Below are 22,920 nucleotides of genomic sequence, written 5' to 3' on the forward strand. Positions count from 1 at the left end.
GGTTTGCCTATAACATCACTTCTACATGTAAAACTGTGTTCATTTTGCATTTCTATTACAGGTTAATATAAATGAAGGTAGGGGAACCAAAATGTTTTAAAAACCATATCTATTTTCATTTTTAAAAAACAATAACCATTTTTTTTAAAAAAGACATTAGGTTACTCCCTTTAAAGTTCAAGTTCCATCATCTTAATATATAAGCATACCTGAATATGAGATTTTTAAAAACCACACATACACACAAGCTCTAGGTAGAGCTGTAATAAACAAATTCCTTTTATAAACAAAATTTTAACTGAAAAGCCACAGTAGATGGGGAAAAAAAGAAGCAAGGATATTACTTAGTAAAATCCAGTGACATCTACAATAGTTTTACAGCACATTTAAGCATTCTAGGTTTTATATCTTCACCTGCCCTCCATTTCTTAGCTGTTCCCCAAAAACTTGCCAATTACGAATATAGGTTCGACCTCAAACTTAGTCCTGATTTTGAATGCCAGGAAAAGCAAAACAACATTCCAAACCTCTATCTTAATATCATAGCCTTAATTCAAAAATGGTTTTACTCAAAATGCAATGCCCACCTAAATGGAAAAAAAAGAAATTCAAGCAGCAATATGTAATTATACGTAAGTTACTCATTATATGGGAAGGTTTTATCTAGAATGCACTTGCTCTGTGAGTCTCTTCAATAATTGACTTAGACTGACACTATCAAAAGTAAGAATACTGTATAATGGGCACAAATTTACAGTACTGCTAGCCTTAAAAAGCAGTAAAGCAAAATAAAATATATCCAATAGCACATGCACATCTTACAGAACTTCCACTGAACTATCAATGGTTTCTATGCAATGTGCCTCTTTTCCATAACTGTATTAATAACTACAAAGAAAAGAAAGATGAGATTAAGATCAATGGTACTGAACTGAATTGTTTGAAGCCAGTGCCCCACATGTGGGGAAAAGTGCATTTAGTTCAGCAGCAATACAGCACAGTGTGAAGATATTGTGCTTAGACACAGATATTCCAGATCTGAAAGATGTACAAGGCAAGTCAAGATATAAAACCATAGTACACTGTTAAATAACCTTGAAACATACATATATTGCAGTGTTCAAAGAAAAACATTCATTTTCATTGTACAAGCCTAGGGAGAAATCCTTAAAGTTACCTATTGTAGTTTATGATATAATAAATACATATCTATATAGCATTGTATATACATATATAGAATGTGTATGTTTATGTGTCTTTTTTTGCCAAATTATTCTTTTATGAATCTGCAACTTTTATAAATGAAAACTCCTATGCACTACAAGTTTCTGTTTCCCCAAACTTAAGAAAAGATATTTATACTAGAAAAGGTCTCAACCCCTCCCAACCCAAAGACTCACTTCAGATATTCTGCTTCACAATTGATCAGAGAATCACAATGAAATTCTAGAATTTTTTACTGTATCTTTTCCTTTGCCAGTTGTTTCAACAAGCAAATATCTTTCAATATTTAAACCAGCTGATACAAATTCTTTAGCAGAGGATATAAACTCTAGATTTGACTGATTAAAACAGAGCAAATCAAAACAACAACAAAAAAATCCAGTGATTTACTCTGACTGTAAACAATATATAAAATTTAAATCTCAAATTTCAAAATAAGTTAAAGAAAAATTCTACCCTCAGGGCCTATAATACTATAAGATCTGACAATTGGTAAGGGGAAAATGTATATGAAAAGTTGCAACAAAATTTATTGCCCATTATTTTTGCTAAGAGAAAGTATATCTATACTACCTCTGCCCCTTAAATTTAATAAATTCATAATTTGTTTGCAAATGTTATAAGCAAACTGGCATATCATATTACACAACAAAAAACATCCATCAAGTTCAGCAAAGAAAACTTATAAAAAGCCTTTTGTACAGAATTGAAAAAAAAATCTAAATGGCTATGATTCCTCTATTAGCAGAAACACATAATGCAGTCTTTATAAATCTGCCAAATATATCAATATCTACATAGATAGATACAGATATAGATACGAAACAATAATGGCAGTCTATTTTTGAACAGTGTGTGGGACCAGCAGATTTCTATCAGACCATGGCACGATATGGACCCTGCATCTTTAGGAACTGAATGATGAAAGAAGGACCCCCAGCAACAATCTGAGGTGGAAGGTGACTGAGTGGACAGTTCTCAATACTCATGATTGAAAGCTTGCTGCAAAGAGCCAGCTCAAAGGGAAGGCTATGCAGGTTAGGGTTGTCATTCAAATACAGTTCTTCTAGGTTCTCCAGTGTACCTGTTTTGAAAATAAAATCAATTATTATTTTTTAAAAAATTACTTACAACTAAAAAAATTCAATGGCATGATGCTATCCTGGGTATTATATATACTAAATACACATTGCCTCTTACTTTCTCCTCCTAATTTTAAAACTCTCTACAACCATAGGTCTCAAACTCTGCTGCATGTAAATCAACTGGGGAGATTTTGAAAACTCTCCTGTCCAGGTCACACTCCATGCCAATTAAATCAGAATCTCTTCCTTTATGGTTGGTTTTCAAGATTGGAGAGATTAAAAAAAAAAAAAATACACATGCCATACATCCAGAGATTCTGTTTGGGACAGCTTGGCATATGTATTTTTTCGAAACTCCAGAGGTAAGTTTATTGTACAGTCAGTGCCTATGATCACTTTCCTATTGTAGATGATGTGATAATCTCTCATTAATAAATTCTTCATGTGCAAAGGTTTTTGTTACTTGGCATAAATCTTTCACTAAGACAGTTATCACATATTTGGCAGTAAGCCAAACATCAATTTATATAATCTTTTAAAACTTTTTCTTAGACTGTCTTAGGATACTCATACTTTCTAGGCAAATATCTCAAGCAATTGAATGAGGCCAGCTGAATAAATATGCCAGAAATAAAAGTGTAAGTTGCCTCAAGTGTTGCCAATTTTTACAATTCAAAATTTGTAGTATTTGATAGTGGTATGTAGAAGACTAATAAAAATAATGGCTACTAAGTAATAGATTTGTTTACATTTAATATTTATTTAATATTCAGAGCAACTCTATGAAAAGTTACTATTATCATCCTTATTTTACAGGCAGGAAACTTGAAATTTAGAGAGTTTCCCTACCTTATCCAAAGCTGCAGAGCCAGATTTTGAATTATTTTACTTCAAAACCATTCTTAACCACTAATCTATAGTGACTCTAGACAGCATGGTATAGACAAGATAACATAATACATGAAATTACTAATATGGGAGCATTTGAGATCTTGCTTCTCAACATACGTCATCAGATTGGCTCAAAGTCTTATAAAAATTCAAGAAAAATTACTAATTTAAGAACTCCTATGTGACTTCAAACAATTAATTCTCTTTATAAAATGAGATTACAAATTGCACTACCTCAAATTCAAGGTGGTCATGTTGATTATATGAAATAATGGGTATAAAAACACTTAGAAAATTCTAAAGTATTCTCAAATATTAATATTAACCAAATATTATTATTAATCCTAAACCTCATAAGGAAATGTTCTTTCGGCATTAGACATTACTAATTTAAAACAAGCGTGTGTAATTTTTAAATTTGGAAGAAACATAAAATAACTCTCTGAAATTAAGGTTAAACCTATTGAAAAAAGAAGTATGCTAAAACATTCTCAAATGCAATATTAACCCTATGAAATCTAACCCAAACCTACAACCAACCAACTACTGGTGCTCTATAAAAAAATCTTTGAGCCTGCTGTAACTGCAGTTGACAAAAACAATAGATTTGTCATAATTATCTGAAATACTGCTTGAACACGCAAGAGCAAATATTAGTACAGAGTCAAGCATTCAAAGGGTCCATACCAATTTCCTCAGGAAGATGAGTAAGTAGGTTCTCTCCAAGGCCTAGATGTGTGAGATTGGTAAGGTGACCAATGCCTCTGGGAAGAGTGGTCAACTGGTTGTTTGTCAAGACTAATTTCTAAAAGATCAACAAAATAAAAGATGATTACATATATACTTCCTACAACTGACATAAATTTAAAATAACATATCTACTAAACCAATAAGATAAATTAACAAGGAAATTATACTGGATAGGACAAGAACCACCCCAAGTTTTTCTTTCAAAAAGTATTATTTGAAGACCAAAGCAGTTAGGTTACATGAACATAAAACTAAGCCCTAATGCTATAGGAAGAAAATCATCCAGTCTAAGAATTAGATCAAATTCTTATGAAAAATGTGCAATTTGAAATGCATACCCCAAACTTTAATTATATAACTATAAAATCATCAAGATGTTCACCTGTAAATCCTTAAGATAAGCAATTTCATTTGGCAAGGATTCCAATTTGTTCTCCTCTAGATCCAACTCTCTTAACTTTCTAAGGTTTCCAAGACCATGGGGAAGCTTCTTTAGAAGATTGTTTGATAATATTAGAACCTAAAGAGAAATTATTGATAGTGTTTGGTAACTCATGAAATGGAATTATATACTACCATTGTGTGGCCTAAAATTTATTTAGTAATGCTAATTTTTTAAACATTAAATATCAATGGTTTACTTCAGGGTAATATTCAATTATAAAACATAAAACACCTCTATTAAAAAAATCACCACAGTTATCAAAAATAGACTGTATTTGATTGTCAAAACTAATGCAAGCAAAAAAAAAGAAAATTAATGCAAGCAAAAGGAATTTAAATTACAAAAAAACATGAAAAATTATTAACTACTTGCACTAAGATTAATATAGTTAATGATATTTTCATACTGAAATGTCTAATAGGAAACCAGTTACTTATTCAAACTCCTTACAAACCATCATTTAAGGAAGGTAACAACTGACTTAAGATTGCCTACATCAATCCACTACAGTTATTATTTGTAGTATATTTATTACATTGCAAGGCATCCTATAATACATTGAAGAAGGAAAAAAGGGTTGAAGAAGATAGTCCTTGTTCTCAGAGAAGTTACAATAGGCAGGGGAAGGGTACAGGGGGTAGAAGCAATCCCGGGCATAGGGACAGTGAAAAGAGTACTAAATGGAAAGTTCTACATGAGGTTCTGGCTAATTTTTTATGCCAACTTACGTCCTCCAAAGTGTACTACCCACACACACAAAAATATATATACAATAAGACTAAAAAATAATAATAGTAGTTATCATTTATTGAGTTTATTATTTGCAAGGCACTATACTGAATGCATTATATGCATTATTGCATTTAACCCTAACTACAACCTGATGAGGCAAATACTATGTATTATCTCCATTTCACAGCTGAGGAAGCTGAAGCTTGGGCAGGATAAATCCATAAATAAAGAAGATAAAAGTGGAACTGTACCCAAATCTGTTTGGCTTCAAAGCTCATGCTTTTAACCATTACGCCATACTAATTCATCTTACTAAATAATAAACAAAGACATTAGATTTTTAAAAAACATGGATACAGAGGAAATTTTTAAAAACATCTATTTATTATTAGTAAGCTTTTTCATCAAAAGAATGAAAATTCTAGGGACTCAGAGGCAGGAGAAATCATATTTGACTAAGGAGGTAATAATAAGATTGGTCTTTAATTATGGAAAATAATTTTAAAAGAAAAAATTAAGAGAATGGGAAGAGGGCATTCTAGATATTGAGAACAATAAAACTAAATGTATGAAGCTAGAAATATGCACATTTCCAAATAAGAAAATAATCTCTTTAACTAGAAAGTAAGAGTATGTGGGTAATTAGAATGAAAAAGTAGGCCAGAATCACATGAAGGGTTTTGAATGCCAATCTGAGGAATCCATAATTATTTTTGATAGACAACGGTGCAGTTCTTAAACAATTAAGGGAAAAAATACATTCTAAAAGATGCTAAGTTTTTGAGACTTTTTATTTCAAAAATACTCTATAGCACTCAAACCTACTCACTTGTAGTAGGCAAAAGTAATTAAGCACTGAGCCCAGATTAAGTCAACACCTCATTATCCTAACAAACATCCTGTACGTTTGTTTCGGAGAGCTCTAACATTTCTAATTATGATCTTCACCTAAATAGAAACTGCTTATTTTAATTGGAAACTTTAATTGGAAACTGCTTATTTTAATTGGATAACTGTGGAAGGATCTGAGTTCTAAATGCTCCTTTGTACTCACCTCAAGGGAAACAAGACCAGACACATCCTCAGGGATCTTTGTGAGCTGATTAGTGGCCAAATTCAATTCTACCATACTGGTCCAAGTTCCAAAATCCAAGGGAAGTGAAGTCAACTGATTGTCCTGGCAAAGATAAAAAGAAGCATCTAAAGTGTAACCACAAAAACAAAGCCCTATATATACCTCCTGACAGAAAGATAATTCTTAAACAAACAGAAAACCTTATTTCCTTTTTTGATATCAAATATAGAAAGACAGAAAAGGCAACAAAAATTCTAAGCTCCTAAAGCTTTTCATACAGTAATTACGTTTTATTCTGAGGTTAAATTGGAAGTTTGTTCCTTATATGATTATCTGTATTGGATATCTGTATGACCAATACTTGGGATTTCAAAGGTTGCGGTGATAAATATGTTGTTTTCTCCATTTTGTAATAATGTACAGAAATCACTGAATAAAATGTGGATGCTCATGAGCACAATGGAAGAATAAACACCTAATTATAGTCTACCAAAAAAAAAAAAAAAAAAAAAACCAAACAGATAAGCTCAGCAATTCTAGAGATGCTGAGCAATCAAGTACGAGAAGAAAAAGGTCTTAATATAACAGCAAATTAAATCATTAAAAGACTAAGTATCCACAATTTTATTTTAAAAGTCCAGAAGAGAAGATGGTAAAAACATATTCATCATTGAATAATAAAAACAGATGATGAAATAGTGTAATCCTAATTTCATTTACAAATTAAATAAAGTTATACACAGAAAAAAAGTGAAATATATGCCAGTGATTCATTACTTCCTTTTCCTGCATCCTCATATTCATTTATAAATCACATTTTCATCAATAACAACTCTTAACACACTTTTGTATGTGGGTATTGGTATTGAGAGCTGACCATCAGTACCCCTGTACCAGCAGGGTATCAATGATATATGCCAATATATTAACAGTGATGCTACCTCTCATTAGTGGGATTATTTTATATCTTTTTTGGTAACTTTATTTTTAAATTTTTCTGCAATGTACATGGATTATCTGTTTCATTCTACATAAAATCATTCATAAGAGAAATCCCAAGTAGCAAATCTCCACTTGAAAACCAAGTTTTTCTTTTATTATAATATTTTAACTTATTATCTATTTATTATAACATTTAAACTTACTATCTATCCTATGCCTAAACTATTGATAGTTAATAGTCTGATCAAACATTTTCATTTAAAACATTTACTACTGGTGCTTATAAGAGGAGGAAAGTGTCAGGCTTCATTTGACTTCTTTCAGGAAAAGTTTTGTTATACATTTGTTATGATTTTGAAGAAAATTTAAGACAAAGCTCTATACAAAGTTTTATTTCACTGAAAACAGCAAACCTTTCCAAGCTAACGTATTACAACAACATTATATCTATAAAATGTATAACCAAATGCAGAAACATTTAATGAGCACCTGAACCGCTGTGTTCTAAGCCTCTATTACAAACTAAACATTAGATTAATGCCATTACCACTGCTAAAACCAGACTAACAATGAATGTACACATGTTTAAGATTATTTTGAATTTCCACTAGTTCATTTATTATATATTTCCAAAGACTTATCATAAATGATAGATATATTTATGAAAAGTATAGACAGAATCAAGCAATTGTACATTTAGCTGTAGTTTAAAGAACAACAATTATGTCAAAATGGTTCATCAAAGACAAAAGGATGTATTAGAATACAATAGAAAGAACACTATACCTGGAAGCAGAAAGTACGGGTTTCCTGAATTCCTACCTCAGCCATGAATTAGTTATATGGCCAATTTACTTATCACCTCTGGGCCTAAAGTTTGTTAACTAAAAATCAAGTCATTGAACAAATCATTTTTCATTTCTTATCTCCTTTTGCAATAAACTTCTTTTTCCTTATTACAAATGTAAAATTCATTCACTGTAGAGAATATAGATAAGCAAAAAGAAACTAAAGATACTCATAAATAATTCTGATATTCAAAGATAAACATATTTTGGTAAACACTGCATATAAATCTATAGAAATTTAATATATAATTATGCACATTAAAAACAGCTTTTAAGAACTGTGAAAAGAAATTCTTACATGCTTTAACTTTTTTCTACTTAATTGAGAATATTTCAACCAGTATTAAATATTTTTCTAATCGAGAGTATTATTTTTAATGGGTTCATTGAAGATATACAGGCCCACCTCAGAGATACTGTGGCTTTGGTTCCTTACCACCACAATAAAGCAAATATCTCAATAAAGTGAATCGCACTAATTTTTTGGTTTCCCAGTGCATACAGAACTTATGTTTACACTATACTGTATTCTATTAAGTGTGTAGTAGCATTATGTCTAAAAAACAATGTACATACCTTAATTTAAAAATACTCTATAGCTAAAAAAATGCTAACCATCATCTGAGCCTTCAGCGAGTCGTACGTAACCTTTTTTGCTGGCGGAGGGTCTTGCCTAGATGCTGATGCCTGCCGACTGATCAGGGTGGTGATGGCTGAAGGCTGGGGTGGCTGTGGCAATTTCTTAAAATAAGACAACAATGAAGTTTGCCACAACAACTGACGCTTCCTTTCACAAACGATTTCTCTGTAGCATGCGAGGCTGTTTGATAGCATTTTACCTACAACAGAACTTCTTTCCAAATTAGAGTCAATCTCTGCTACTGCTTTATCTACCAAGTTTATGTAATATCCTAAATCTTTTGTTGTCATTTCACCACACCTTACCAGGAGTAGATTCCATCTCAAGAAACCACTTTCTTCGCTCATCCAGCTCCTCACCATTAATGTTTAATCATGAGATCACAGAAATTCAGTCCCATCTTCAGGCCCCACTTCTAGTTCTCTTGCAGTTTCTACCACATCTGCAGTTACTTGCTCCACTGAAGTCTTGACCCTCTCAAAGTCATTCATGAGGGTTGATTCCATGAGGGAATCAACTTCTTCCAAACTCCTATTAATGTTGATATTTTTTTAACTCTTCCTATGAATCACAAATGTTCTTAATGACATCTAGAATGGTGAATCCTTTCCAAAAGGTTTTCAATTTACTTTGCTTAGATCCATCAGCGGAATCACGATCTATGGCTGCTATAGCCTTATGAAATGTGTTTCTTAAATAAGGCTTGATAGTTGAAATTACTCCTTGATCCATGGGTGCAGAAGGGGAGTTGTTAGCAGACATGAAAACAATATTAATCTCACTGTACATCTCCATTAGAGTGCTTGAGTAAACAGGTGCATTGTCAATGAGCAGTAATATTTTGAAAAGAATCTTTTTTTCTGAGTAGTAGGTCTCAAAAGTGGGCTTAAAATATTCAGTATATGGTTGTTATAAACAGATGCGCTGTCATCAGGCTCTGTTGTGCCAGTTATAGAACACAGGTAGAGTAGATTCAGCATAATTCTTAATGGGCCCTAGGATTTTTGGAATGGTAAATGCAACTGGCTTCAACTTAAAGTCATCAGCTGCATTACCCCCTAACAAGAGAATCAGCCTGTCCTTTGAAACTTTGAAGCCAGGCACTGACTTATCCTCACTTGCTGTGAAAGTCCTAGATGGCACCTTGGTCCAATATAAGCTGTTTCATCTACGTTGAAAATCTGTTGTGTAATGTAGCCACCTTCATTAATTATCTTAGCTCGATCTTCTGGAAAACTTGCTGCAGCTTCCACATCGGCACTTGCAGCTTCGCCTTGCACTTTTATGTTACAGAGATGGCTTCCTTCCTTAAACCTCATGAATCAACCTCTGCTACTTTTAAACTTTTCTTCTGCAGCTTCCTCACCTCTTTCAGCCTTCACAGAATTGAAGAGTTTGGGCCTTGCTCTGGATTTGGCTTTTGCTTAAGGGAATACTGTGGCTGTTCTGATCTTCTAACCAGACCTCTAAAACTTCTCCATATCAGCAATAAGGCTGTATCGTTTTATCATTCATGTGTTCATTGGAGTAACACTTTAATTTCCTCCAATAACTTTTCCTTTGTATTCACAACTTGGCTGTTTCCACAAGAGGCACAGCTTTCAGCCTATGTCTTGGCTTTCGACATGCCTTCTTCACTAAACTTAATCATTTCTAGCTTTTGATTTAAAATGGGAGATATGCAACTCTTCCTTTCACTTGCACACTTAAGAGGCCATGTAGGATTATTAACTGGTCTAATTTCAACATTGTTGTATATCAGGGAATAGGGAGGCCCGAGGAGAGGAAAAGAGATGGGGAATGGCAGGTCGGTGGAGAAGTCAGAATACGCCGTCTTATATGGGTGTAATTTGTGGTACCCCAAAACAATTACAATAATAACATCGAAGATCACTGATCACAGATCACCATGACAAATATAATAAAAATTTGAGATATTGCAAGAATTACCAAAATGTGACACACAGACATGAAGTGAGTAAATGCTGTTGGAAAAAATGGCGCCAACGGACTTGCTCAACATAGGTTTGCCACAAACTTCCAATTTGTAAAAACCCCAGTATCTGCGAAGTACAATGAAGCAAAGAGCAATAAAATGAGGTATGTATGTAGTACTTTTAAAAAATGAAACCTCTATTGATAAGTTAGTATCAATTAAATAGAAAGCTGTGCAATAAATATCCCTGCAACTATGTTTTTATGTCCATCATGGTCATTGCTTTAGGACAAACCGCTAAGGGCATACGCATGGTTCTAAAATGTTCTCTAATACAAAGTGCCCTGAAACATCCTTATCATCAGTTTAGACCTCATCAGCATGAAACAAGTACCCATTCTCCACACTGACAGAGAAAACATAAATATTAGTAGAAGTGCTAGTAATAGTAGCTTTTTTCCCCCTAATACAAACAGAAGCTTACCTTCATATTCAGCTTACTTAATACTTTCGCTCTGGAGAAAATTCCAAATGGGATTTTATTGATTCGATTGTGTTCCATGTTGAGGGAATAGATGGTGGAAAACTGAGATGGACCACCTACTGGATATAACTGGAAGCAATTTCTAGCTAAGGTCAAACTATTCAGTTTCACAAGACTTGATAAAAGACTCTGTAAAAAATGAAATAAACATAAGAATCAGAAATGTAATAAGACTTATCCTGCTGAATACAGAGCAGCAGTCCCAAACACAAATGCCCTCAAAAGGCCCTGCAGGTGAAAAATGACTAAGACTGATTGGGCCGGTCTGTGATGCCTCATCTGGAGAGACAGTCGCTACTCAGCTCTAGCTGACTGTTGCCTTGCAGGAATGTAGAGCCAGTGTAGTTAGGTTTCCAGATTTTATAAGAAACAGGGAATTCATTTACTTATATGAAATCTTCTGATTTTCATTCTTTGCCTCAATTTATTCACACACTCTATAAAGAAATTATGTCTGTGGGTAAGAGGTACCTCATGAGTGGCCAGTTTGAGACCTCTACAGAGCAGAAACTTTGGTACCTCAGACAGTCCTGGGTCTAAGTCCTGGCTCTGGCACTTGGCTGTGTGACCAATTTCAAAAATGTCTTAGTTAAGTACCTATCTCTAAATTATTATTAACAAAATGATGGACACAGACTAAGATGTTATTCAGTAATTTAATGGTTCCTTTGAGGAATATTAAATTCAGAAGATAATACTTCCTGATATTGTTTTAATACCTTGTTTTACCATATGGTAAAATTTCAGAGGAAATATTCATCTATCAAATAAGGATTTATTTAGCACATAACACCATATCCCTTTACTTCAGCCTCCCATACTGTAACCAGAGTGCTAGGTATTTAGGTATTATAAAAGAATCTCTGCCATTAAGAAAACTAACCCCTGTTTAAAGAAATAAAGCACACAGGAAAAAGAAATAATACACAACTTTACAAAATCAATACTAAATTATATAGAATAGGTTCTTGCTGTTCAAAGTCTGTTTCAAAGAAGAGCAAATCAGCATCCCCTGGGAGCTTGTTAGAACTTCAGAGTCTTAGGACACACTCCTAAAGAATCAAGATATAAATCTTAAGATTCCCAGGTGATCTGTATGCTGATTAATGTTTGAGGAACACTGGTATAGGCTATAAATAGTTTTGAATCCTGGCTCTATCTTTTCGTAGCTTGTGACTTGGGCAAGTTATTTCTCTGAATTTTAGTTTATTCATTTGTAAATGATGATGTCTTGATCTTATAGGTTGTAGTGAAGCCTTCTTTAAAGAATAAAACACATATGTAGTTTTATAATATCTAGCATATAATAAGAACTTAAATGTTAATTTAAGTCCCTTCAAAGAAAAGAGGAAATACTGGAATAACTAGAAACGCAGGAAGGAGATTGACAGTGAGCTAGATCCTGAAGGATGAAAAAGAAATTAAATATTTAGAAGTAGAAGAAAACACTCTAGATTGAAACAAAAGCCCAAGCAGGGAGAAAACAAGGAGAGAGAGAAAGAGAGAGAGCGCGTGTGAGGAAACTGAAGTCTTAGTACCTGAGGTGTCAGTTAATTTATAATGCCAATTGAAGGAATGAAATAACTACATAATTAGAGGTGTAATTACATAATTAATTGAAACTTGTTCTTCATACTGAATGTTAAGAAGCTACTTAACATGTGTCCACTGGTGTACACAGATAAAAGGAAAAGCACAGATAAGAGTGGTGATAAAGCTTTGCATGGCAATCAATTCAGGAAAAATGTCTATATCCTACTTTACTGAAAATAAAGGAGTCTTATTGACTCTCACAGTAAAAAAAAATGTTCTTATTACTCTTACGACTGACTGACTTTATTGAATTGACGTTCTTCTATTTAAAAAATGTTAATACCTGAGGATATTTGAAAAGGGGCAACAAAAAGGCAGCTCTCCAATCTTTCATTCTTAGGTCCTATTGTGAAGCTTTGAGGTTGTTTACCATTGCTTTTGAGTCAGACATATCTGGGTTCTCATCTTAGATCTTCTACTTACAGTTTTGTGACCTTTGGTGAATTAGATAATCGATATATCTCTCACCATATACCCAGAAAAATACATAAGGTAACAAATTTGGCCAAAAACATAACTTGTCTTAAATCTTATTTCCCTACCTATTTAATGAGAATACTCCAATAATTAGCAAAATTATAGTGAAGATTTAAATGGGATAATATGTATAGAACTCCTAGCCTCATGCCTTGAGTATATATGCTTAACTTTATTATGTTCCTTTTCTTTATGTGTATGTACATATTTGCATTAAAACTAGTCCACTTTCAGACAATCTTCAAATGGAAAAGTATATAGCCATTCTGTCAGCTCTGATTTCAGCAGTATAAAGAGCCCCAACTAAAAACCACTTTCCTGATTTTTCTTGCCTAACCCAGCTTGAATGTCTAGAGTAAGTGCTGTCTAATAGATCTGTTTTCCTTATTGTGCTTATTATAAATGCAGATAATCAGACATCTGTATTAGGAATATGTTCTTCTAAAGCACATATACTACTTTTAAACAAGGATTAATGCTTTCCCATATTTGGACAAGGCCAATCAAGGATTTCTCCCATAACTTTTTTATCTGAAAATAGGCCATTTTAAACACATACACACTCCCTCCCTCTCACTTACACACCTTCAACAGCCAGACTGAAGAGAGCTGTCTTCTTCATAATTCTATCAAAAGTAAATCCCGACTTATTTAACTCACAAATTATTATATATAAAAGTACTTATCACAATGTCTGTATCCTAGGAGGTACCCAATAACTACTTGTTTCCTTTCACTGACAATAAGACTAGATATATAAGTAAATTTTTAAATTTCTCTTTTTGTGAAATTTGATACACACTCAATCTTTATTTTATATTTAGGCACAGTGACATGGTGAAAGCGGTCAATCTTACTTAAGCTCACAAATCATACTCTAAAAGCATCACGACAGGTCTAATTAATGTGCTAATTGTTGGCCTTCTTATAAAGAAGGGGATGATGACATTAAACAGTAGAACCTCACCCATTTTGATCATTCTAAATTACTATCACAGAAAGACAAAAGTCCAGACAATCTAGTTGTCAGGACTCTATCTACAATCTGTGGATGCTATTCCTTATCTCACTTAAACTGCTGGTAACAGTAGTAATCTTTTGCCACAGGTGAGATATTGTCATAGTAGTTTCAGTAAACTGGTCCAGCCTAGAAACTACAATCCTTGGAAACTCAGTTTTCTACTCTGACCAAGATGTTTCCTCAAAAATCTAGATTAATAGGAGTCAAATTAATAGGCGCCACTTTATTTCTGTATCCCTAAGAAACAAATCAATTAATATATCTTATAAACTAATTCTATAAACCGATAGCTTCATCTACTCAAATTGTTCCTTATAAATTAAAGCATAAATCTGAGAAACATTCATCCAAAGCATCTTTATTCTTAATTCAAACACACACACACTCTCACACACACACACACACACACACACACACGAGAAAATTAGAATAGTCTCAACATAATAGGGCCACTTATATTAGACATTTTTAATTATTAGGGGAGGAAAAAAGACTGCAAAAGCTCAGTCAACCCGTAAGTCTATAATTCCATTCTTTTATATGTTAAGAATACCACAATAAGATATTATACTTGAATAGCATAAGCAAACATACAAGTTTTGGGGTATGTGAAAATAGCAGGTAGCAAAAGAATGAGAGGAAAGGGTGAAAAAACAATCAACAAAGTTGAAAAGGAAAAAAAAAAAGAGAGAATGCTACATCTTACCCAATTTATAAGCAACATAAGTAAAAATATCCTAATAGAATCAACAAAACCCAAATTTGGTGACTGACAGATGCTAAATAGGCTTTAAAATTATTGTATAAACAGGGTAATAACCTGGGTCACAGGAGTGTTGCAGCTAATGTTAATCTTGATAATAAATAGTATGTTCTATGTAGTTCTTTCCTTTCATTTATCATCTTTCTACAGTATCTTTCTTTATAACTGAACTGGGTGGAGTAACTGAGTTTTAAAACCAGCCATACAACTTTTCCTTAACAGTTTTTACTGCCAGTTCTCAAAATGACATGAAAAAGATTTTTGTGATGCTAAAGGTGAATGCAGCACACCAAATTTCAACCTTCGTTTCTCCCTTCTGCACACTCAAAAATAATAATATGTTCCTAGAATCATACTTATTCTTTCTTCTTTTGAATTTTTATCTTAGTGGTGGCTATAGATCCATAGCACACTCATTTTTAGAGAAATTATTTACCCAGCTGTAAAGACTTACTAGTTTTCCATTCATTATCTTGCAGGCTTCTTTCAAGAGTTTACCCTAATCCATTTCTTACCTCTGGTAAAGTAGAAATGTTATTGTTTTCTAAATTTAATTCTTCAAGTGCACTGCATTTTGCCAGTGATCTGGGTATTGCTGACAGTCTGTTATATCTCAGTCCAAGACGACTTAAACTGGATAGGTTTCCTGTGAACACATAAAAAAAAATTGTTTTTTTAAAATATGATGAGCCTCTCACTGTCCTAGGCTTTCAATCAAATATTTATGAATTACTGTAAAACACTATTTCAGCAAAATTCTTCACTTCTAGTACCGAGAAACAGCACACTACACCCTTATTAGGATGAAACTGAAAGCATTTTTGTGTCTACTTGTTTTAGAGAAATAATGAAATACACAGCTATAAGTCAATTTTAAAAATGAATTACTAGAAAGTACTGGCATACCTTAATAATAAATTAACTTTCAGATAAGGCCTAAGTGAATAACATCAAGTAGTATATATATGAAATTTATAATAGTTATCCCATTTGTACTTATGTGATGATGATCCAACATAAAACAAGTGGTTACGTATAAAAATGTACATGTAATCTTGAAAAAATTTCCAAATTTCTAAAATAGTATTATTTAAAATATATGATGCACAATTACTTTGTGAGGTCAGAATGGTTTAATATTTTCCATGAGTTTAAATATAAACATTCTAAAACTTTTTCTGAAAGGTTGATCTGATAGTAAAAATTCTCAAAATTATTTTTTAAAAATTACTAACAAAAGTGAAAGTTATAGACTCTCTTAATATCTAACATATATCAGCTTAAGCACGAATGAGCTACTATTGAATACATTAAAAAGCAGAGCAGAAAAATAAGCATTTGCTAGGTTTACTGCCAAAACTACATATATGGCAAGCTACAGGTACATGGATGAATATGATATCTATCATAAAAAGTTCAAATAAATTTAATTTCCCAAACAATATAACACTAGAAAATAAGTACATTTTAACAGACCAAAAAATGAAAAAGAAAGAAAAAGGTAATAATGACGAGAATTTAGTATTTGTTTTTCATGAATGGTGAATTTATTTTTTGACTTCAAATTACAACTGTTGCTATAACATTTTTAGATGGGCCAGGTTTAAATATCAAATGTAGCCTCTGGTTTTAAATTAAACAATATTACCAGTGTTAGATACTATAGAAGTGGATATCTGTGTCATATATAACTTTTTGGAGACAAATATTTTTGATGCCTTTCAACTTTCAACAACCTTTCGATGTTTATGTATTTTTTCTTTTTGCTTTATCCCTTTTTCAAAAAGTTAATGCATAATAACTTTCTTTCTTAAAGGCAACCTTAATGCAATACTTAACAGAAAACATTTATTAGCCTGTGGCATAAGTTAAGCCTTGAAATCCTAGGAGGGCAGTCACTGTGCCTTATAACCCTTATTAACTAGTTATCACTCATCTACCTCTTCCACTGTTGCTAAAGTCAGTGACTGAAGTTATAAGAAGTGAATAAACGGAGTTATTTTTTATCCTTTATATTTTCAAGGTAAGAATTAGTCTTTTATAATGAAAACACTCTGATAATTCTATATCATAAGTCTAGCCAACTATAATGCAGAAAAACTTAGCAACCATTTCAATGCCTGCCATTAGAATGACTCCAGAGGTATGCTATGCTCATTTACATTACTTTCTTCTAATAGTGTTTAGAAAATGGGCCAAGAGTTTGCTGGTTCTGATTAAGATTCCAATAAGCAGAAAACTGAATACAAGAGCAACGAAAAAATGCCATTTAGCAAAGACAACTTAATTGTCTTTAAAGTGCTTTCTAAATTAACTAAGGATGCTTCATTAGTGCCTTTCTGATGACACTCTGGTGAAATGTGTCATCATTTCACCATTCCACATTTTGGAGGGAAAAATTTTAAAAAGCGGAGAATTGGGTGACTTTCCAAAGCCCCAGAGAATTTACAGATTAGAAATAAAGGCAAGAATAATATTTACTATTGCTACTACTGCACTATGGCATTGACTATGATACAAATGTTACTTAAAAGTTTGGTTGGCAGAAAATAATCTGCTTTATGGCTAACTATATTAAGTATAGTCATTTCTAAATGGCTACAAATAGAGACAACCTATATGTTCAAGCATAGATAAAGAATTCTTTAAACTGGAGGCATCATAGGTGTAATAGAAAAAAACAAAGAATTTTATATAACCTATGTAACTCCGGGCAAGTTACTTAACTGAGTCTATTTCCTTACCCATAAAGTAGGGATAAAGCCCAATTCCTGACAAGGCTGCTCTAAGGGTTAAATATAATGTGCGTAAGATGCTTGGCACAATGACTGATACATAACAAATGGTCAAAACATGATTTTATTTTATGACTTGTCTATATTCTGCTATATTCCGTACCTATTAAAATTATGCTACAAAAATTTTTAAGATGTGAAAGACTTTAAGTTATAATGTTAAGTGCAAAAGGCAAGATAAAATTGCACATTTTGCATGATCTCGACAATGTAAAAAACACATGCATACAAAAAGAATGGAAATTAAACACATCAAAATAGTTACGTGCATGGTAGAATTACGAAAGATCAAAATATTTTTCTTTGAACTTGTCTATATTTTCCTAATTTTCTATAGCTTTATAATTTTAAAACACCCTTTCAATAAAGAAAAAATCTAATTCTAAAGTCATTTTAATTTTAAAAATTGTGATGCCTTTCTACCATTCTTTTTAATGAATATTTTACATTATGTTTTTTACTAATGTAGAGGTAAGATATTTGGACACTTCACATTATGAGGGTTTTTTTGTTTGTTTTTGTCTTTCTAGGATGTTATTTATTAAAAATAGATCAAATAGATCCCCTATCCCTTCCTCACTCCTGCTAGAAAAGGTCTTTCCCAACATTTTTTCCCAAATGTATGAAATAAGTTTTAGGGACTCAAACGTCATTATCTTTCCTACATTAAGAGCTCAGGTTTTTCTGGGACACTGAGACAGTAGGCCTGCTAGAGCCAGGAGTGGAATGGTACGTGGCAGTCCATTCCCAGTGCACATAACAGTGGCCTGCCATGGCCACCTGGTGGGACCAGGGCTCCTGCTGCTCCAGGCCTCAGAGAGTTTGGACAAGTCTGTGACAAGAGGCCCCAGGGCTCCAGCAGCCTCCTGAGCATCACCAGAAAGCTGTGTACTTAACACCCATAAAGTGAGAAATATGAGATAAATTGTGGGAAAACAGAGCTGGTGGTTTGAAGTTTTAGATACCTATCCTGATAAAAAAGATAAGAGATGAGAAAGATACCCAAGAAGCAGCATTAAGAGCCATCTGAGAGTAATCGGCACGCACTTCAGCGTAAGATATGTGAAGTGTTCTGTCAAAGTCACCAACCAGTTAGTGTTAGAGCTAGAATTAAACTCAGCTGGCTCCTTATCAAGTAATCATTCTTCAAGGTCTTCACTGACTTTGTTCCAGTTAGCTTGTTTTCTTTTGACACAGAAGTAAAATATATTTATTCTTACCTCCATGCTGTTTAACTGTCTATGTTGTGCTCATGGAATGCTTTTTATTCCACACTAAGTCCAATATATTTGTTCATGAAACTTTCCCAGGCCATTCTGTCAAGATCTTATTGATCTCCTTGTAAACTAGACTCATGGCAGCGTACTGTTTTCATCAAAAACTGGCATAAAAATCCCTTTTCTTTGACCCACTTTCATTTATAAAGTGGTGTATCTATGAAACATAGACTTTATTAAATATGATTTTAAAATATGTATCAGATTTTCTTGGTCTATCTGAATACAAATTAATTCTTCTACAAATATTTGCAATGATTTTTTTCTGGGATACCCAACTTCTAAGCAGCCCATTTTTAGATATCAGCTAGAAACAAAGAACTAACAATTCCAACTCTCTGCATTCCTCCATCCCACCAAATAATTTTTAAGTTACAAAATATATGAATGCTTTTTACTCTCTTCCCAAGATAATTGTGTTTGTAGTCCAACAAGTACATCTGAGACCTTTCTCTAAACATTTACTTACACACATACAAATACAGGGATTTTTTTTTATGTGTGTTTGTTTTTATATAAATGGTATCATTCTATATGCTTTCCCCCCCATATAATAGCTAATAGTAAATATCGATAAACCACAATTTATTTAATCTCTGTGTTCTATATGTTTGTAGCATTATCTCTTAATCATTTCCCAATTTGATAGTACTTATTACTAATTCTTAAAAAGAATTCTGTAATGAACAACCTTATACACAGATCTCTATACACACATGAAAGTATTTCTGATGTATCAGAACATATATTTTAAATCTTGATAGACAGTACCAAGGCTATATCAATTTCATCCCTGCCAAAAGTGAAAGACAGTACCCGTTTAGTCACATCCTTTCAAAATGGAGAGGGAGGAAAGATATCAATATTTTATTCCTTGCCTATTCCTTGCCCATGGCCACTTTAGCTATAGCAAAGCTGGTAAAGGTGGAAATTCTATAAGCAGTTATAATGTCTGACTATAAAGAACTTCAAAATCTTCTGAACAAATTTTAATTTGCTGTATGAAGTTCCATATGAAAGAGGCAGTTAACCTTTAAAAAAACTGGAAGTAAATAAGACCAATCCTTTCTCTCCTCCATACCACTGTTTTCTCTATGGAAGAAATCTGTTCCACTGCAATAAAATGGCTGAAGCATTCACCATGGGGTCTTTGAAATCTGTCAGAAGAGGAAAGGGCTTGTTAATAGTGGAAAATCCCCATAATTTTGCTCCATCAACTGACATGCCTCGTTCGATCACTGTTTACAGTATAATAGTAGACAAATACAATATTTTAACCATTTTTTATTCTCACTAAAACCTAAAAGCTTTCTCTGGTAACAAAGATTAGGGTGGTAACCAAATTCTAAATGCTTATCAACTCAAAGCCCAGTAAATAAAACCAGATTCCTGAAACTTCTCTCCCAAAGGCAAAATAACTTTAAAATTCTCACTTTTAAAATCAGGTTTCTACAATTTAAAAATTACAAAATGAAAATGATGGTAAAATTGCCCCATAACATTATCTAATACCAAAATTAGTGGTTATTTAGACAAAAATAGTACCTCTAACTTTCCTAGACGTTTTCTTTTTTTCTGTGTGTATATGAGAGAGAGAGAGAGAAAAGACTGAATTTTTAAAAATTCAATGTATGAGAATATGCTCTTCTGATGAAGAAATTCATATTTGCAAATGCTTTATCACTTTCTTCAGAGCATGGTATGTTGAGAGTCATCTACATTTTGTCAAAATCCATTACTCTCAGATAAAAAGAGGTGAAAAAAATTAAGGATGACGTATCAAAACTCTTACGCCAAAAAAAAAAATAAATAAATAAAACAACCCTGACTTCAGAAGCCTGGCATTTACTGTGATTCACCCCCTGCAGTGGTTTCAACCTCTAACCTCTTTCAATGAGCGGTTTTAACCACAAACTAAACTGCAACCTAGAAATCAAGCCATAGCTTGCTTTAATGTTGAGCCATTGCTACTAAGAAATAAAATCAATGTGGCTGAGATTCTGTGTATAAATGTAGGCTGATCACTGCCAATCACTGGCATTTAGCTTTTAAGTGCTTAACTTTGACTGTAAATTGTTCTGAGCTCCACTTTGACAGCTTGCTTTCTTATGCTGTCAGATTTTTAAAATATGGCAACATCAAATGGCTATGAATTAAAATTAGATGCTTTCAATTTCAGCAAATATAATCAGCATCTTCAGGTTAATTCAGTGTAACTTTTAAGACTCTAAGTCAAAAAGCCTTAACCTTATTTTAACAAAGTAGCAAAAAATCAGTAGAAAAGATACAGTTCTAATGATTAAATAATATCAAAGGTACAATTTTTTCCAACATTAAACTGAAAAACTGAAAGCATACTGAAAAGCAAGCAATACAAAAATTCTTAAATATCAGAAACCCAAAAGAATGCCTTAAAAAGAAAACTCGTAAAGCTGTTACATGTAAGCTGCACTGCAATTACCTAAAACCTAACTACCAAAACTCTTGTTGATAAAACCATAATTACTGTAACATTTCTTCAGAGCCCAGTGCAACAAAAAGACCTCTGTGAATTGTTCTGTGCTCCAGCCTTGAAGGCAAGGTCTTGTTGCATATTTCTCTCTTTATCTCATTTTGAGAAGAAATAAAATGTAAAATATTTTTTCATACTTCAGACAACTCCTACCCCCCAATTCCATAATACAACCAGAGAACTCAAAAGACTTTAAGGTTCATAGTTTGAAACAAAATGACTGTTGTAATGAAGCTTAATATTTTCTTTAGTTTGTAAGTGATTCTTGAATTAGAAAATATATGAGAGAATACACTTTTTATTCTTCAAAAGGGCAATGGTTAAATCAGAGAAACTAGAAATATGTTTTCAAGCACTCTCTCACTTAACTGCAACCAGCAGACCGCTCCCCATTTCCTTCTGCCTCTTCTCCACATCCTATGAGCTGTCAGTGATCCTGGCACTGCTCAGCCTGGAAGTAAATGGCAGTGATCACTGTCAAGGAGTGATAACTACTCTAAGTGTGTTCACATTAAATAAAGAAAGGGGAAAAACATCTCGGTCTACGTATTTAAAAAGAAAAGCAAGGAAATAAAGTGATTTTGGGGAAAGTGTAAGGTGGTAGTTAGAAGATTTGACTTTCAATTGTTAGTTTTGGGAAAACTCTTTAGTCTGGGAAAAACAGTAGGGCAGCGGCTGCCAGGCTAGTGTCAACTCTCCAGGACAGGTGTGTTGGTGTTTTGTTTGTTTTTCATTTTAAGCTATACTTTTCGAGAAGTAAATTAGGTAAAAGAGGAAAAGTATCAGGAGAGCTATATTCTTAGCAAGCTCACCACTATCTGTCTGGGGTAAATTGCTCTTCTCCAATAAATAAGAGAGGGAATCTCAAAGGTCAATTAAGACTGTTGAGATCTGTCAGATACCAAAACCTAAATATTCTAATTTCTCACCAAATCTCAACCTTCTGCTACATAATCAAAATATTGAGGATAAGAGGGATGGAGAAAGGCAAAATAATTATTTTAATAAACATGGTATATGATAAATAACTACAAATATAAAATATTTTAGTAAACATTCATTTTGTCACTATACTTGAAATAACAGCTGTACTCTACTTGCTAACAACTGTCAAAGCATATGAAAATAAAATATTAAATTTTTTCTTATTGTTAATGTTTCCATTCTCATTGATTTCCAATACATACTTGTAATCTGACCACGTAGAATGTGCCAGAACTGAGGTACCTATATTATTCTGATGTAACATCTTAACTATAAGAGATTAAAAATGAAATAAATTGTTTTCATATTAATAAACACTCTTAAAATAGAGAATTAATTCTGATGGAACAGAGAAATTAAGAAAGCCAGGAGAGAAAAGGATACAT

The 22,920-nt window shown here is 32.8% G+C and overlaps 1 protein-coding gene across 5 annotated transcripts in view; it reads right to left on the reverse strand.

Moving 5' to 3' along the window:
- Positions 1-249: 249 nt before the first annotated feature.
- Positions 250-22,920, reverse strand: part of SHOC2 (SHOC2, leucine rich repeat scaffold protein) — a 66,422-nt gene continuing 43,751 nt past the window's right edge. For all 5 annotated transcript variants that reach the window (XM_011363742.2, XM_023532725.1, XM_011363741.2 and 2 more), the window contains 6 exons: positions 15,482-15,612; positions 11,053-11,241; positions 6,182-6,304; positions 4,333-4,470; positions 3,888-4,005; positions 250-2,308 (listed from right to left, as the gene is read on the reverse strand). In XM_011363742.2, the coding sequence (XP_011362044.1) occupies positions 2,100-2,308; positions 3,888-4,005; positions 4,333-4,470; positions 6,182-6,304; positions 11,053-11,241; positions 15,482-15,612 (908 nt within the window). In that variant the 3' untranslated portion in view covers positions 250-2,099. The remainder of the gene's footprint in view (positions 2,309-3,887; positions 4,006-4,332; positions 4,471-6,181; positions 6,305-11,052; positions 11,242-15,481; positions 15,613-22,920) is intronic.

The sequence above is a fragment of the Pteropus vampyrus genome, unplaced genomic scaffold (assembly GCF_000151845.1).
Source record: "Pteropus vampyrus isolate Shadow unplaced genomic scaffold, Pvam_2.0 Scaffold89, whole genome shotgun sequence".
NCBI classification, from domain to species: domain Eukaryota; kingdom Metazoa; phylum Chordata; class Mammalia; order Chiroptera; family Pteropodidae; genus Pteropus; species Pteropus vampyrus.